Below are 18207 nucleotides of genomic sequence, written 5' to 3' on the forward strand. Positions count from 1 at the left end.
GAGCCTGTCTCTGACACTTTAAGCCGCTTCAGACAGAGCTACATTTCTTTGGGCATATTTTCCAATGTGGGTTTTTTGTCTTCATTTGGTGTCCCACATTCCATGTGTGCTGGTGTCATTTTAGTTTTTTCACTTGTTTGGGGTTAATTGAGACCGGGTCTCTCCTAATGGCCGCCAACATTTGCTAATTTAAATAATTGACTGAAGAATCTCGACATTCCGGCATTGCAATTGCCAATGGAGAAGCTCTCATAGCAACTTAATCTTATCACAATTGCTTTTGAAGTGCGATGAGGAATGCTTTGGTTCCCATCACTTCTATTTCCAGCAGGTGGATCAGACCCTGAGAGGTTTAGCCACAGCTCAACGGTGACGTGTCCAAATCGATGGCGTCATTTTAAGGCATTGCAAATGATTTATTAAAAACACCGGTGAGTACGTGCCGGGTGATCAATGCAAGTTAAGAGTCGTGTCATTCGAGTTATTCAACTGAAATTCATCGGAAATTCAGCATATTTTCTGATTCACCCTTTTTTGTTGAGATGGGTTTCAACAAATAGGCAAATAATATTCAAGAAAAAAATGATAAACTTGCCAACGGAAGCTTGTTAACACGATCCTAAACAACACTCTGACTAATTTATAAAATATGTTATACGATTTTTTTTTGGAAGAGTTTGAAGAATTGCTGATTACGAGGAAATCATATTTTTTTTAAATACTTGTTTCCTGAAGAGATTATATTATATTTTGGTGGTGTCTTTTATCTTCAAAAAATATGTTCTAAGCAGTCAAGCACTTTAAAAAGATAATATTTAAAAGACAATCTCATATTTCAATTAATCTGTAAGACATCATAGGAAATATTCAATAAATTCAAATATATAAACAAACTATTAACAAGCCAACCAACTGCAATGAAATTGGGTCAAATGGATCATCAAGAAGAGGCTCTTATTAAGTGATATATTCGCTTGACTCATCGCCTGGAAAAATCTTTTCGTCGTTGCCCTTCATAGATTCATAGATGAAATTTAATGATGTTTGGGGTGCTGTTGATGATGATGATGGCGTCATCAATAACAATCAATTGCCTGTGACAAATTGAGCTAGACTTGAAAGGAGCTACAGCCATTAGGCAATGGAGTTTTTCCCTCCAAAACAAAAACTTCTGGCAAAAATTAAAGTAAACCCCTGAAAGCCCAAAAACCAGATGATGTCGATACGATGATGATGTCATAAGAGAGTCAACTGAGCGACTTTATCTCTACTCTGCCCGGCACGTATTAGGTTTTTGTTCTACCCTCTGCTTTGTACATTTAATTTTGTTATTTTTATTTGCTTATTTCTGTGGTTATTTTTCTTACTTTTTGCATTTTATTGCGAGCTTTGTTATTGTTTTTTTGTGTGGATTTTTTAGCGCAAACATTTGTAGATACGAGCTGGGGCGCTCCATGGAAATCTTGGAGCTTGGACAAGCTCTTGAGAGCCAGCACACCACATGTGTGTGTGTAGTAACTCTTCGAAATTTCGCGCTAATTCAATTGACAGCACAAAAGAGTAGAAAATAAACAACTTGGATAAATGGAGGAAATAACCAAACACAGAATGATCTGGATTTGAGATACAGTGGGAATCCAAAGTGCAGCTAAATGCTTTCCAAAACTCTGAGAACCAACAATTTCTCCAAATAGCTTTCACTGTACCAATTTAAATCGATTGAAACCACATAGAAATTGGACAACAGGAAGAGGTGCGGTGAAGCTCGTTAAATTAATTAACAATATTTTGGCTATTTGTGCAACGATAATCCCCCAAATTGGATGCGATATCTGTTTTGGGAAGATGAGTGTTTACCGAAAAAAAAGGAAAAACAAAACAAGTAATTAATGGGGAAAAACATGTTAGCATTCCTGAAGATACCGCCTTTTTAAGCAAAAAATTAAGCTAATGACTAAGGTTATTAAGTGAGTGAATCATCTCTGTGCAAATATTTTTCACTAAACCCAATTTTAAATCGCGAAATTCTGAGTTGCTAGTGGACTGAACAACATTTTCAGTCGTAGATACGAAGGCGCCTTATCGCTAAACCAAAAGTCCAGAATGGATGATATTTTTATCGCACCAAAGCGAAAGTGTTGATTGCTTTTTATATATATACAAAATACCTCCAAAACTGCGATTGTACTTTCAATAACAGAATGTCTGACAAAAAATTCGCTTTAAAAAATGCCTGAAAATTGCATTTACTTAGCTCTCATCCAGCTCACACCTTTGTTTAACTTTCATTTTTTCGTTTTTATCTTCATTTTGAACAGTAACTTTTTTGAGGAATCGCTCCCTTGTGCTGCTTGTAAACATTATTTACCTAGCTGTCAATTATTGACAAACGCGTTTTTTTTTCTGGAACACCAAGATACTGAATGTATTTATCTGTTCTTATATGGCCAAGTAAGCCCCTACTGAATGATCGTCGCCCGCTGATTGAGTTACTTCAAGCGTTTTGACACTGACAAACAAACAAACTCGAAGCAGAGGAACGTCTTATCAATTGCGTCACGGGGTCATTAAGAGGAACCTGATTACATTGTGAATGAAATGTAATACCCGGGAGAATCATCCGTCGGCTGAATGCTTCAATGACCGACTGATCGTTGGAGCTTGAGCTAGTCTAAGGCACCGATTTATGAGTCATGTATCACATGCTTCTATATATTTCTCAATTTAAATGAATTAGCAAGATGCAGTTAGTTTTGCCATTGAGATCGGGTTCTGTTACGCTCGTGATTTGGCAATGGTTTATATAGAGGTGGTGATGGCTCTTTGAAAGCGATAGCGCCCTAATGAAATTAACCTTCTCAATTGGAAACGCTTCGCTGGTGCTCTCTTGTTTGAAGGTATATCACATGAGATATATCGAATTTATAGCCGAAAGTGTGAAATATAAAATGGTGTTAAGAACCGAAGTAAAGTCAATAAATGACAAAAATAACCTATCAAATAAAAAAACAAAATTGTTTTGATATCTTTGTTTTTAAAGAAATCTTTAGAGTAATATAGATTGAATATAGCCTGAATAGGAGCTTAGACAGAACTCATTTTTAGATAAATCAGCTCACTGTTTCTGTTTCTTTTAATCTCCCAAAAATTCTATCCTCAAGGTAAGATGATTTTTTTAATATACTCTTAAAATAATCAAAATCTTCAGTCTCTAAACCTCAACTACCCTTTTAAAGAGTATCTTTGCTCAATCCGTTTGTCGCGTACTGTGCAGGTACTGCAAATTACTGAACACAATCTTGAATTATGCATATAGTAAATACAAATGAAAGTAAAACTCGCATTGAAGCTAGTGGCGCTTTGAATAAACGCGGCAATGACATCATTTTGTTTTGTAGTCTGGAAGTGAGCTTAGCGATCCATTGAAAGCAGAAATTTCAAATAAATAATACAACACACAGATCCACATGGGATCGTATGGAATGCAGAGGGCGATCCGACGGATGTGGTGTTAACTCGAGACTCTTGCGGCGTTGGCGTCGCATCTTTTAGTTTCGAGTTTTTGTATCTTTTCATTGAAAAGAGCAAATTATGCAATTTTCAATGGAATCATTTTCGATGGCCAACGAGGCGAGCGGTTCTAATTGATTCATAAGCTGATTTACAACCACAATTGTGCGGTTTCAAACTATTAGAGAGATACGAAGACCTCCCAATGATATCCAAGGGACCCAGCCCAGCCCAACCCAAACTAATCCGATAATTCTGGGAACTTCACATGGGGCTTCTACTACTTACCAATGTTAACGATTTTGATACCCTCATCCTGGAGGAATTTCAGGGCCACCGAGACGTTCTCCAGCTTCTGGCTGCGGAATGTTGGGCGTTTGTTGTATTTGGGCATCCGCTTCTGGGACAGCACCTCGATCAGTGCGATCAAACGGAGGCCATCGGACAGATCCGTCTCCAGGTTGTTGATCGAACGATCGATCGTCTTCAGGTGCTCGTTGGCCCACCGGGTGAAGGTGTTCTGTTGGATCTTCTTCCACTGCGCATCCTCGGCGAGATCGCGTTCGGCCTCCATGTCCTCGTCGAAGTTCTCCTCGTACTGATCCGCCTGCTGGCCCTCCTGGTGCTGTTGGTAGTAGTCGCTCGTCTGTGGGTAAAGATTGGTCAGAGCGCGGGTTAGCCGGGTCTACAACATGGGTGTGCCGGGAAATCAAAATGCTGTGTGAGTGTGGGATGTCGCTACTTCGAAAATCACTTAGCACTCATGCGAAAACGATCTCCATTAAAAACTACCAACTCCAGTCCTGGAGCCGAAAAGCAAATTGAATCGAATGGCGTCGACTCCAATCAGATCGGATCGGATCGGATCGCACAAGGTGTGGTGTCGGCCAAGTCTTGTTCCAGTTTCGTTTGGGCTCACCACCAGAACTTTAATGTCGGCGGAGTGGCATGGAGTGTGGAGTGGACTGTCCACTTTCCACACATGTCCCGCAGCCAAGTGGCAATCAAGAATCAAAGAAATGTCAAGCACAAACGACACTCGAATACACTTTTTAATGTGCGGGGGTCTTTGCAATCTTTATGAAACTTGTTATGGGGATTAAATTCAAGTGACATCTTTTTGCAATTTGTTTAGGTAGCTTAAGGAGCTTACTCGTATATTTTAGTAGACTAATAAATTAGTTAATTACCCATATTATCTTTGAAAGTACCCAACGAATATCTAGCCACAATGAAAATAGTTTATTGATAAGCATTATCTTTAAGAGGTTCGGTCTTTCATGATCATAAATCCATATCAATTCGTAAAAAGATTATAAAAGATATTTTTAAAAAGGGAATGAATAATTAATATACCTTGGTTTTATATATTTGCAGTTCTTTAAATAACTAAAATTCTTCTTGTATAATAAAAGTTCAAATATGTTCTCCTATAATTACAAGTAGAAATATTGTATTTTAAAATATACTCTCTATTATAATATATTTCCACTCATTTTAAAAAGATAACACTCTTGAATTATTTTCAGAATTTAAACCTTATTTACATAAACTTTAATAACTTGAAGAATCATTCATTTCCCCCTAAAATTTACAAATATAAATTTTATAATTTAAAATCCATTTTAAAACTCAAAACTTCAACAATATAAACAAAAAATAACTTGAAAAAGATTGATTTACATAATGACAGAATAATAGGTTATAGTTTAGGGGTTCAGAGCTTAAAAAGGGTTACCCATATTCTTCTAAACTGATATTTTTCAGCTTTGGAGTTTGTCTTATCTTCAGCCGGCGAAACTAGTTCCCAGGTAACTCCGCCTTAACCCATTGTCCACCAAAACTTGACCGAAAAGTTCCCTAAAAAAAAGGCTATACAGGCCGCGAAGAGCGAGCACAAAACGGAGGCGGAGAGAAGCGGGCAGAAGACGAAGAAGACGGACAAGGGCGGGCAAAAAGAGCGAGACCGAGTTCGCGTGCCACACACAAACGCGGTCGTTGTTGTTGTTGTCGTCCCCAAAAACCCACAGAAATAGAGAGACCCCCTCCCCCAAACCCCCTGGTCCGTCTGGGCCAGGCCAAGAGAACATGGCTAGAAAAAGAAATTGGAGTGTATTGCTCGAGTGCGCAGCGTGTGAAGTTCATTAACATTTTCATTAATTGCGAAATGCCGCGACAAAACGCAATGTGAACTGCAGCAATTAAAAAAAGGTTCTTGCAGTCGTACTTCGAAAACTGGAAACTATCTAGGCTTCAAGCTGAAGATCATTTTTATATTTATAAAATATTAAATGTATTATTTGAATCAGCATTTCTATAACTTTTTGGATTAACCCAAGTTGTTGGGACACAAGGGACTTAAGTTAATTTGGATAAAATCATTTAAAATTCCCTTTTCAAGGACGCTCCACTGTAACCAACACACTCTCACAAAGGGATTTCTCTTTCTCACGTGCACATATAACACAAACACACACACACCTGTTGATGGCAAACGTCGTAGTGTGCGGCTGGCTGTTGGGCGTAGAAATTTAAGTTGCTGAAATTTTGCTCTATATTGTTGTTGATATTTTTGCTGTTGGTCGTATAAACACACGCGTTGCTTTGATTTTGTTGCGAATTTGGCGGGTTCTTTCTGCCGTGACTGTGGTTACCGCTGTTGTTGCTGCTGTTGTTACTATTGTTGTTGCGGAGGAAAATGGTCGCCTGCGTTGTTTGACCGTTTGTATAATTCGCGTTTTGCACCAATTCACCGATTCCGATACCGCCGCCGTGCGTTAATGTTGTCGATCCGTCGTTACTCTTGCGCGTACCACCGTTAAATAAAATTTTTGACGCCAAAGTTTGTCGCACACCGGCATTCTCCATCGCCCTGTCTTGCTCCCTCTCGGCGTACATCTTGGCGGCCGGTTTGTTGTTGTTCTCTTTGCTGCTCTGCTGATCGCTCTCGCTCAGCGCTCTCTTTGCTGTTCGCTCTTCCTCTCTCCGCCTTGTTGTCGTTTATCTTTTCAGCTGTCAAGTTTGTTTACCGCTCTCTCGCTCAGGCAAAAATGTTTGCCGCTCTCGATCTGGCTCTCTCAAGTAGCAGGCGCACTGAGAGAAAATGTGTTCATGCGTAGAGGAAAACCAGTTTAACAAACGAAAAAAGTCAAAAAATTCAAGTTCAGCATGAGAACGTAAAGTGCAGTATTTTTTTTATTAATATTAAAATCATTTTTAGTAATTTTCTGTGTCTTTTAGCTGAGCCCCAAAGTATGCAACAGCCTAAGCCTTTGGAGGCGCTTATCCCATATTGTGTCTTAACGCTTTTTGGCCGAAATGGTCAATGATATTATTATTTATTTTGACGAATTTGCTTTTGTTTATAATTAATTGAGTCATATTACATATTTTTAGACATTTAAATACAAGAGTAAAGAAAATCCTACACTATTATAACGCTTTAATTAGAGTCATAGTAATAAACACGAATACTAAATCTAAAAAATAAAAGCAATTAAAAAAAATAATAAAATATTAAGAAAAATTAATAGTTATTTTTTACGTAGTATAATCAATTAAACTATTCCATTCTTTTAAAACTAAAAGCTGTTTTCCAATCTAAGATGAGAGGTGCCATAACTCCTCATGGGGCCTATGGTAATCTTTAATTTGTAATTCTTTTATTTTTTATTATTTATTAATTACTATTAAACTTAATCTTTGGCTCTTGTATACCCTTGAAAAATACGTTTTGCTCAGGCTTCGCCTTCAAGCTTAATTAATTTGATTGGGTTCTACCTAAAAAATAAAAATATAACCAGTTTACGCTTGAATAATATTTATATCTTACTCATAAAGTAATTTAATGCAATGACTAATTGTCAGCAAAATATATTAGTGATTCAAACCGCTGTATCCCGAATGAGGTAATAACATAAGCTTATGAATTTGATAAAATAATAAAAGAAATAAATATTAAAATTTTTCAACCGTTTTCTTTTTTTTAAATCTAAAAAATGACCAAGCCCTTAAATCTCCATTTCTTGACCCTTTTCAAAAACGGGAACCCAAACCAGAAATCACCATAAAATAAAATCAAATGAATCACTCATTTTTCGCACACCCATACCCATAATAAATACCCATAAAGAAGACCAAATAATTCTGGTAAATATTTGGCATATTTGCGGATTGCTTTTGGCAATGCCTTTTTAATTCCACATTCCCAGTACCCCTAGCCCCCCCCTGATTTTCACCTGGTCAAATGCAAAAACGAAAGGCAGACACAAATGCACGGCGACGGCCAGACAGACAAGTGAATGAGCCAAGCAAATGGGGCCGACAACCAGCGACCTTCTCGATATGGTTAGGAATCGTTAGAATTCGTTAATTTTAGCCAAATGAGTCAAAGTCAAAGCAAGTAGCTATGGCAATATGGCTATATGATCATCACACACGAATGATCGATCGATAGCGGATTAGATCGAAGCCTGGGGACTGCATAGAGCCCGTTTTTTGGCAGCGAGTCCTTCGGCAGGTTTCACTTGATTGATTCAATATCCAAAATAAGAAAAGGACTTGGAATCAGGGTCAATATGATCTCTACAGAAGTATATTTAACTCTACGTAGAATGATAAAAAACTCATTTCATCAAAGGTTTTAATCTTAGGATTACTGAGTTTAAGCTTTTCATTTTTATACCCTTGATGGGTATTTAAATTTCAGTCAGAAGCTTGAAAATCAGTGAAGAACTAATTTCTGACCCAATACAACATTCTCAAAATATAATAATAATAAAATATATGTCTGGAAAATAATATAAAATGTGGCAGTTGCTAAATTGCTCCCCTGGGCTTGTATTACTTTTATCGATCTATTAAATATTTGGCCAACTGTGTTGGAAAGCTTAGATTGATATTTGTATTAATGCAAATATTATTTATTAATTTTTCTTGGCTTATTGGCCCATATGTTGTGTTTATTGTGGATCCGAAGATGGAAGGTATAAAAGTTCAAAATTTCGACTCAAAGGTATTAATCTCAATCGAAAGTTAAGATGAAGTTCTCCACTATCCTGATCCTTTTCTGCGGAATTGTTAGCTTTGCCATTGTGGCTCCAGTTTCAGGATCTGGAACAGTATCAGGAACATTACCTCCCGGCACAGATTCAGGCACCTATACCACAGATACAAGTTTTGACACCACAACCAAAGTACCTTGTGGAATTGGGCTTTGCGATCTATTTAAACCATGTCGCGGATCCAGAGGATGCGGCCAAAAAGTTTATATCTTTAATAAATAAAGAGTCTACAGCGAATTTGGTGAAATAATAAATGTGACCAAAATATTTTGAACATAATAAATATTCTTTCAATGTAGCAGGAATTACTTTCTTTATAATGAAGTGGTTATATTCAAGAGGTCGTTAAAGAACTAATACAAAAGTTTATTTTTTATTGGAGCTTGTAGGTTTATGTCAATCTAGATCTGGTATCTAGGTATCTGGTACATTTGGTTTTATTTTCTTAACAGGCAAAACATAGTGAAAATATTAATTAGACATATTTCTTCTGGATTTTTGTCTGAAAGAAAGATTTAAAACATTAACTGCTTATATAGGGAACCCTACGTATCAATACTAAACGCAATGATCTGCTTTCTAAGTACAAAAACCTGTATCAAAATGTAGCTAAGTTAAGCAATAAAAAATGAATTTGACAGTTTTGTGTTTAACTAACTGTCTTATTGTTTTTTTTGTTAAGATTTAATTTGCAGAAGCCCATTTGTGTCAATATGGCGGATACTAAGATGAATGGTATAAAATGGGGAATTTGTATCACTAACTGTATCAGTCTCCACGAAAAGATATCAACATGAAGTTCTTTGCCACTCTGTTCCTTCTGTGTGCCATAGTGGGATCTGCCCTAGCTGCGTCTTCAACAACTGTAATAGATTACGGATCGGCTTCAACCACAGAAGCTTCAAGTGCAACCACGTTGGCTCCTGCCTCATCTCCATCGTCTCCTTGTGGACCTCAAGGACCCTGTGGACTGCTCAAGTGCTTAGGAGGTGGATGTGGGCAAAAAGTATACATTTTCAATTAGAAAATTTGTAAAACAGGGTTAATAATAAAAATATTTCTCCTTTTAAACAGTAAAATATTTCTATTTGTCTTATACAAAAATTATTTAATTTCTTAATAATTTGTACTTATAAATGAATGGCATGGAAAAGTACTCAGGTCTCCCATATTTCTATTATTCACTTTCAGTATTTGTAGAATTACTTTGAAGTAAGTATAATAGGAGTTGCTTTGCAAATATATTTAGCACAATTGTGTCAATATTTTGCTGATGAGTATATAAATTTGGACGTTTATACAGTTTCAGCGGTTTTGCACAAAAGAATTAGTTTTGAAAGAAAGTTAAAAGTTGAAAGAGTAAAGTATTTTTATTTATTTTGTGTCTCATTGTTGGTTTCCTTTCTGTTTCTTCTTTATTATATATCGATCAGGGTATTTCTGAAAACAAGGAAATGTTTCCAAGGACCTTCGGGCCAAAAACATATATCATATCATATAATAATCTATCTGTAAAAAAAATAAATTCTAATATATATTTAATATCTCATAGCTAAAAACATAAACTGTAAAATCCAGAAAACCTTTTATGGTAAGAACCTATTATAGTAAATTTTAAAACCTAAAGGTTTTGCACAGGTAAAGCGTTCTTTTATGCTTTTATCAATTATAAATATTGAACAATATATTAGTCTTTTTTTAATAGTCTAAGTCAAAGCTAATATAATCTAGGCCCAATTTTTGTTTGAAACGTTAAAAAGTATACTATATTTTTTACTCCTTGTTAATTTCTAAGAAATACCTAAACATAAGCAACCACCTTTAATATTTACGCAACTGTTTATTTGCATCTCGCAAATATATATTTATCTCAACATCTGGCTAACTGGGATGGTAGGTATAAAATGAACCAATTTGGTCTATAAACCCTCATTATGTGCAGAATCCTAAGAACATGAAGTTCCTTAGCATCCTATTCCTTCTGTGCTCTTTGGCTGGATTCGTGGCTGCCTCGTCATATTCAACTACAACAGAGTATTATGATTACTATAATCCTCCAAGCACAACTGTAGTGTGGGAGGATACTACAACAGCTAAGGCACCACCATGTGCAGGATCCTGCGGCGGCAAAAAACTGTATTTCTTTTATAAATAAATAATTGCATATTAAATAAATGATTATTAAAAAAAATAAAAGAGTTGATTGAAATGGACCGGTTTTATATATTGTATAATAATAAATTATTAAAATAATAATAAATATATTTAACTATTTCCTTTTAAACAGCTGAGACAATTTATATTAAATATTTTATAATTGAAATTTATTATTATGTTAAAGTTAAGAAATAAAATTTATATAAGCCCACGGAAGAATATGATTATTATTATTATTAATATGAATATTATTATAATAATATTGTTTTGATGGGAAACACAAACTCTTTAATTAACTTTAGAGTTGAAATGAAAGAACTGTGTATAGGAAAACTGTACAACTTAAAATGTTATATACAAAGATAACTTTATACCTATTTAGCGGTATTTTATAGTTGACAGAGGTTTTAAACAAATATAATTTAAACAATTTAATATGTTTTATTTTGTCTTTACTAAATACTTTTTTGCTTTGGATAGGATTTGCATGTGGTTATTGTTCATTTTCCCTACAATTGTTTTAGATTTGAATAATTATTGTTATTAATTTATTATAATTTATAAATTTGTCTTGGAAATCTGTAGATATTCATTTAAATTTATTGTCTTGCATCAGAATTAAAAACAACAGATTGTATTTTTAACTTTAAATGTAGTTCCTTTTAAATGTCGAAAAAGATATACAAAATCTGTGTAAATACTATCCACGCGTTCTCTTATTCCTCAAAAATGGAATAATTAATACGCTATAAAAGGTAGTTTCAATATTTGTTTAACTGTTCAATAGTAGTAGTTTTGATTCGCAATTAAAATTCCAACACATGTTTCAATAAATGTCACACTCTTTGGTTGGGTATAAAATCAACAATTTTTCTTTTCTAAATCATCAGTTTTCGTAGAAAGTTGCCAAGATGAAGTTCATTGCCACTCTCCTGCTTCTGTGTGCCCTGACTGGATTTGCTATAGCCTCTGGATCCGGATCTGGATCTGGATCTGATTGGTCTGGTGACTCAACAACAACAGAATATTGGTATTACGATCCTTCAAGTACAACACAAGCTTCCGCAACAACTGAAGCTCCTCGATCCCCTTGTGGAGGAAATATTCAAGGACCTTGCGGTGGCAAAAAGTTATACTTTTTCTATTAGTCAAAACTATAGGGTGATAATAAATAAATACTTGTTTTTTTTTATATATAATGAAATTGTGTCAGTTATTTTTATCAACAAGTATAAATAGCTTCTTTTAAATAAACTCGTTACTATCATCCAACTGTTAAGTGGTCGGATTTCTTTTTTTACTTTACAATTTTAAACTACACTACTACTATACTACTAATTACATGGATACTTAATGAATTTATTAGTTCCGATGAAAGGAAAATCTGACTTTAATGAAAAGACTTATATTGATTTATAAATAAAATTTATAAATAAAATACTATATTTGGAAGGCTTTGTGATATTTAACTTGGCCATCGTTTTAGTCAAAATAAGGCAAAATTGTTATCAAGACAAAGGCTAGCTTTGACCGTATTTCAAAAATATAAAAGACTTATAATGAACCGAAATAAGTTAGATTCACAATCTATTGATGCTTTGTTTTCGCCACACAATATTTGGTGTTGATTTTTTGTTTTTGGAATCAAGTCCTTCACTACATTCCCCAAGGGAGTCCGAGTGTGGCTTTGGCCTGCTGCCCATTTATGGCCACATTTGACTCTTCCCAATATGGAAATAAACCGCTTGAATCGGGCCAAAAACGGCGACAATGCGATAATGCGATGGCGACTACGTGAGGCGCCACTTGCATCGCCGGTTGAGATGGCATATGATTCAGCTTCGTTCAGCGCCAATGAAATGCTAAATAAATTTTCACTTCCATTTTAATTAATTTGAATTTATTTGAAACTAAAATTACACCCAACATTTACACACCGAAGGCGCAAGTGAGCAGAAATTTGTGGCTGTCGACTAAAAATAAATTGACAAAAATATTTTTTGTTTTTATGAAAGGGTAATGAAAACCACATGTCCTCCAAATACGCTTGTAAGAATATATATAAAACCCACAAATGGAAAATTGTGGGTGTAGGATAATTATGGGAGGGACCACCTAACACACACACACACTCACTCTTCTGGATGCCATTTTGATGGGTGTTGAATGATCTCGAATCGTAATACTTCGGTGAATGCTTAATACTGATCACTTGATTGGCCCGCTAATTAGTAATTGCACAATGCCTGGCACAAAGGCGAGCACGTTTTTCGGAAACTCAACACAACACAGCACAACAAACACACTGTGGTGGGGCTCTCTGCTATTTCGTAAACAAAACTCAAAATATTCAATTTGAAAATATATATAAACAAATATATTTTCCTGCGCGGTTCGGTTTGCACTCGTACTCGATTCGTACTGGCCGCGACAATTCCTCAACTCGACTGAGTTGTATGCGCCTCTTTGCTCTAAGTTTTTATGCAGCAGAACGTTGCGCGCAGCTTTATTTGTTCAATTTCTTTATTATTATTTGCTCAGAAGAATCCCACACAGCCAAGGATGACAGTCTAGAGATGCTCAGGGGTTGAGAAAGTGCCATACTGAGTCACTCAAAATAAATTGTTTAGTTAAAGTTTTAGTTAAATACGAACATAACAAAATATGGCAATAGATATAAAAAAAATCCTTAAATTTGGTTAAGCAAAATTTTGAAAATTAATAGACATAGTTTTTATTGTTAGAATTTCCAACCAATCAGGCGCATGCCACCAATCTGATATCTAGGGAAAAGTTTGAATTGTTATACGGAGAAAAATAATGCAGTCAAAGCTATAGAAAATAAGAAATATCTGTATAAATATAAATATATATATAAATTACATTTATTGTTAAAAAATGATTATTATAACAAATTTGTAAAAATGGCCAACCAAAAAAAAGGAGGCGCTAATTAATCCGTTTTATCAAGCTCAATCTATCCCAATATATCAATTTAGATATCGGTCTTTATGGCAAATATCTATAAAGTAACGATATAATTATACATTCTGCATTTTTCTTATAAGAGATGGCAGTCTAAACTCGAAAGAAAATTTCATTCTGTTCTTAAACGATGTGCTAAGATTATAAAATAAAGTGATCATTTCTCTCCGTAATATATAGACAACCTCGAGTGTGCTTACATCTTCAATACATAATTTGTTCAATATTTAGTTTGCTTCGTGTTTTTGTGTTGTGTTTTTTTTTTTTTTTTGGTATTGCATGTGACGCCGACTGCGACGTCAACTGCACTCTTGACTCTGTTTGGCAGGTTTTTGGCCAATTCCCGTCCTGCCCCAGTCTTGGCCCCCTCTTAAGTCATAGCAAATGTGATTTTGTGATTTTCGACGCGCAGCTGATTTTGTTGTTATTCTATTCATAGAACTGGTTGCGGTCTTTTATTTTATTTTTTGCTAGATTTTCAGTTTGCTGACTCCTGTTCGAATGCCTCATTTGACTTGTTTCAAGTACAATTCGCTTTCTGCTATATAATATCCACATTTTTGCATTCCGTGTTCCCCCGCCTGTTGACTCATTATTTGCGAATAAAATATGTGAAATCATATAAAAGTTTGAAATCAAAAGCATATACTATGCAGCTAGTAGATATGACTAATACGCTCCGCCGGCTAAATCAGCTGTCATAAATTGTTGGTTTTTATTTTTCTTGGGTCGAAAGACTCTCTCGGCCAATGTTTATGTATTTTCTTAGATAAAACGCAGCCAGAGCACGCTAAATATATCGTAAATTTAATTTTGATTACGTGATTTCAAAAGCTAAAAGATCGCCATCGCAAGAACTCATAAAACAAAAAGTACTTTTCTGGAAGATGAATGTTAAGGAAGTCAAGATACTTGTCTATAAAGGTTTTTTTTTCAAAGAAATGTAATTAAAATTGGCGTAAATTCAATAATATTAAAGTTACTGAGAATATGGTGCTTTGTCTATACAATACTTAAAGACTTTGAAAAGAGAATCTTTTATTACAACATTTTGAGTTCTGGTCTTAATACTACTTATGTTTTGATTGAAAGTGTTTTGTATAATATTTAAACAGCTTTCTTGGTGTAAAATATTATATAAATATTTATGTAAAGAAATTAAATGACTAACTTATTTGGCAATAAATTTTCTTTTAATATATATGTAAGGAAATAACAGAATAAAAAGAGTAAAAAATAACACAATAATGGAAAGATAAATATTTTGTCTCAATAAAATGTAACTAAAATAACCCAAAACTATTTTAAATCCAAAATATATTCAATTATCCAGTGTGAGTGTGACGCCTAGCGCGTGTAGTTTTAAACAAATTTTATTTATATTTGTTATCATTATTCATGCCATTTGAATATCTCTTTAACAGCTGTTCTGGCTGTTAATACTTTATGTTGCGCATACGCCCCGTTGCCGACAAGTAATTTCACGTGCCAACGCTTTATTTTCCTTCCTTGATTCTGCCCCTAGGTATATACGTACATACATACATATTTTTGAAAGAAAATTAATGGAATACAATTAACAATAGCTCAGCGGGATGCAATAACAAAAGCAAAGGAGTATACAAAGGTGGTTCCAAAAGTTCTTAAGTAAATGCTTTCACTACAACAGCTGCAAGGCACACAAATTAGGCCAATTCAAATATTTGTGATAGTACTTTGACTATAGATCATTTCAAGAAGAATTGAGACCAACTGTTTTGGATGAATAAATAAATCCAAAATGCGTAGATAAATCATTATATATAAGATAGATATTTTACGGAGACCTAATCAGTCGCTTTGGAAACTCATCGAAATGAAGTTCGTATCAATCCTTGTGGTGCTGTGTATCTTGGCAGGATGTGCTTTGTCCCAGGATACCACTGAGGCTCAGCCAGAGACCACTGGCTCCTATTACTGGGATACGGATACAACTACTCCGCAACAAGAGACCACAGCACGAACCCCTACAGAACAGCAACCCTGCGGCTTCCCAGGACCCTGTGCCGGCAAACTTTCCCAGGATGCCAAGAAAGTGTACTTCTTCTTCTAATTTTGATCTATCAAAAATAAAATTAAATCACTTGGAAAAGAAATAACTTAAGGCCCCCGGAGAGTTGCTCAATATCCCCCAAGGTATAGTTGAAATTTCTCAGGTGCGCCAGAGCGTGCGATCGATGCTAAATAAAGACCAAAACTAGCAGCATCTGGCGCCTCAAGACACATAAATGCACTTTACGTTCTCATAGCCAAAACAATTAATGGCTTCTTCGCTTCTTGGTCCAGCAAAAGGCCGAAAGGGGGAAATGTATCACAAAATGGCAACGCCTCTCGTACGCAATATTTCACACCAGAAATTCACATAGGCAACCGCAAGACAAGAAATATTCCAAATCTACTATATTTCACATATATATTTAATGGATATATAACATATGTATATATATTTCTGTTCGACTAAAACAGCACTTTTCCGCGAATTATTCATCACTCGTATGCACATATATATTTCAACGCGCAATTGCCTTTATTGGAGACATTATTTCACATACTTTGGCATTTTCACTGGGCTTTTCAACAATTTCTACACAAGTTGCGAAATTTCACTTGCTATATATTCGCGTATATATAGAAAAATTTGAACAAACACACACGCGTCTACATATATGTATGTAGATCAAATATTGCGTATACGCCGCGTATTCCAAACGAAAAACTCAAGATCCGCACACGTCCAAGTCAATGCAGCAACTGAAAATCTTTTCGAAAATGCCAAGACACAACCCACAACTGAGTGTTTTTCCCAGATTTTCTTTTTTTTTTGTTTATGTTTCTTTTTGGTGGCTGAATAGCGAGCGCGAAAAGAAAGAAATATTTTCAGAATTTCCATGCGCCGTGAGCGATTTCTGTCAGGCGCACTCAAAACATGACTAAGACCAGCCACCAGCGTGTCTCTGATGGTGTCTGGGATCTGCTCTACCTGATTCTAATTAGAGCAGGGCGACACGTGTGACCAGGGAGACACTTCCCTGTCTAGAAGACCTCACCCATAAATCAGAAAGTGGCGGGAGAATGAATCATTCGAACATTTTGTCTGCCCATTGGATCATATCTTTGGCCTAGAGCCAAGAGATTCAATTCCTCCAGGAATCTTTTTATCACTCAAAATAGGGGACAATTGGCTAAAGTTTCTTTTGTTAGTGAAAGCATGATTTTTATTGGGAATTAGGTAGCTCGTAAAAAATTCACAAATTCCTGTGGTATTTCAAAAATGTAGACGTCTTAATTATGTCAAATTCATCTTCTTCTAAAAAAGTTTCAACATATTGAAATTTTAAAAAACTATTCAAATCAAATGATACTTTTTCTTAACGTACATTTCAGGTAAGAAACTTTTAGTTTTGTTGTTTAGGAAAACTTTTATGGAATTCTTTATAAGATTTCTCATTGAAAAAAAAAGAAAAATAATGTTTTAGTTTAAGAAACTTCATTCATTCAAAAATTAAACTCTAATCTTTCCTCTTTGAAGACTTTTCTTCCTCTTAAACAAACAAGTTTTTCTTATGTCTTGAACAGCTTTTATTTAACCAATTATTGTCTGTTAATTGACCTGCGCACACTTGCCATTGCCACTCATCGTTTGTCGCATCCAATCCCTATAGTACATGACATCCATAAATAGATCCGGTACGCCCTGAGCACACGGCACAAAGAAGTTGAGGATGCCCACTAGGGTGCCATCATGGACCAGCGGACCACCAGAGTCGCCGTGACAGGCTCCTACGTTGGCCTGTCGATAGGCACAGAGGTGACCAGGAGCTAGTTCCAGATCCTCGTAAGCAGAGAGTAGGGATGCACAGACCTGTCTCCCAAGATGTTGCTGCTGGACGCGTTGCAGTTGGGAGGGCAGACTACCAGCCACCGATTGGGCACCCCATCCGGTAAACACCAGCTCTGAGGTTCCTTGTGGAAAGGGGGAAGTCGGGAGACGCACTGCCTGCGTTTTGGCATCAAAGATGATGGTCTCATTCAAGTGCAACAGTCCTATGTCGTTCTGGTACTTGGGAGTGTCGTAATTGCAGTGCAGATAGATAGCATCCGGATAGTACACAGCTCCAGGCTCCGCATACCGAAGAGTTCCAGTGGCCACTTGAAGCCGGCTGACTGGATAACCTCTGACACACTGGCCAGCGGTGAGTATCCAGCGATCCGCGATGATGGCACCACCACACAGGTGACTACCCACGGGGGTTTGCAGCGACACCTGATACGGAGCATCACCCTCGACGGCATTCTGACCTCCGACAATAAAGTGTTCTTGGGCCACAAGACCATCGCAGAGAAGAAGGAGGAGGAGGAGCGTACCCAACACCACAGAGAGCAGCAAATGGAACGCCATGACGGGAATGAAGGCAACCACTGACTGAGTTAGTCTAGTTTCACCCTCGGCAGT

At 36.0% G+C, this 18207-nt stretch overlaps 2 protein-coding genes across 9 annotated transcripts in view; both read right to left on the reverse strand.

Annotated features, from left to right (window-relative positions):
* The window catches only part of cher (filamin A protein cher), a 43880-nt gene extending 27254 nt beyond the window's left edge, over positions 1-16626 (reverse strand). For 4 of the 8 annotated variants that reach the window (XM_020957845.2, XM_020957840.2, XM_020957843.2 and 1 more), the window contains exons 1-3: positions 16307-16529; positions 5992-6603; positions 3799-4156 (exon numbers count right to left, since the gene is read on the reverse strand). In XM_020957845.2, the coding sequence (XP_020813504.2) occupies positions 3799-4156; positions 5992-6408 (775 nt within the window). In that variant the 5' untranslated portion in view covers positions 6409-6603; positions 16307-16529. Of the gene's footprint in view, positions 1-3798; positions 4157-5991; positions 6604-12866; positions 13185-16091 lie in introns of those variants that run through there. The other 4 variants (XM_020957846.2, XM_020957842.2, XM_086829202.1 and 1 more) reach the window with 3 other exon arrangements.
* Positions 16627-17295: 669 nt separating this feature from the next.
* LOC110188493 (chymotrypsin-2) lies at positions 17296-18164 on the reverse strand. Its single transcript, XM_020958223.2, has one exon. The coding sequence runs from the start codon at positions 18151-18153 to the stop codon at positions 17356-17358; it is 798 nt and encodes a 265-aa protein (XP_020813882.2). The 5' UTR covers positions 18154-18164; the 3' UTR covers positions 17296-17355.
* Between the last annotated feature and the right edge of the window lie 43 nt (positions 18165-18207).

The sequence above is a fragment of the Drosophila serrata genome, unplaced genomic scaffold (assembly GCF_035046125.1).
Source record: "Drosophila serrata isolate PLE 108 unplaced genomic scaffold, ASM3504612v1 contig_189, whole genome shotgun sequence".
Lineage (NCBI taxonomy): Eukaryota > Metazoa > Arthropoda > Insecta > Diptera > Drosophilidae > Drosophila > Drosophila serrata.

Bases quoted from the DNA above. Each gene is read 5' to 3' on its own strand.
- LOC110188493 (XM_020958223.2), bottom strand. From the start codon at position 18,153: ATGGCGTTCCATTTGCTGCTCTCTGTGGTGTTGGGTACGCTCCTCCTC.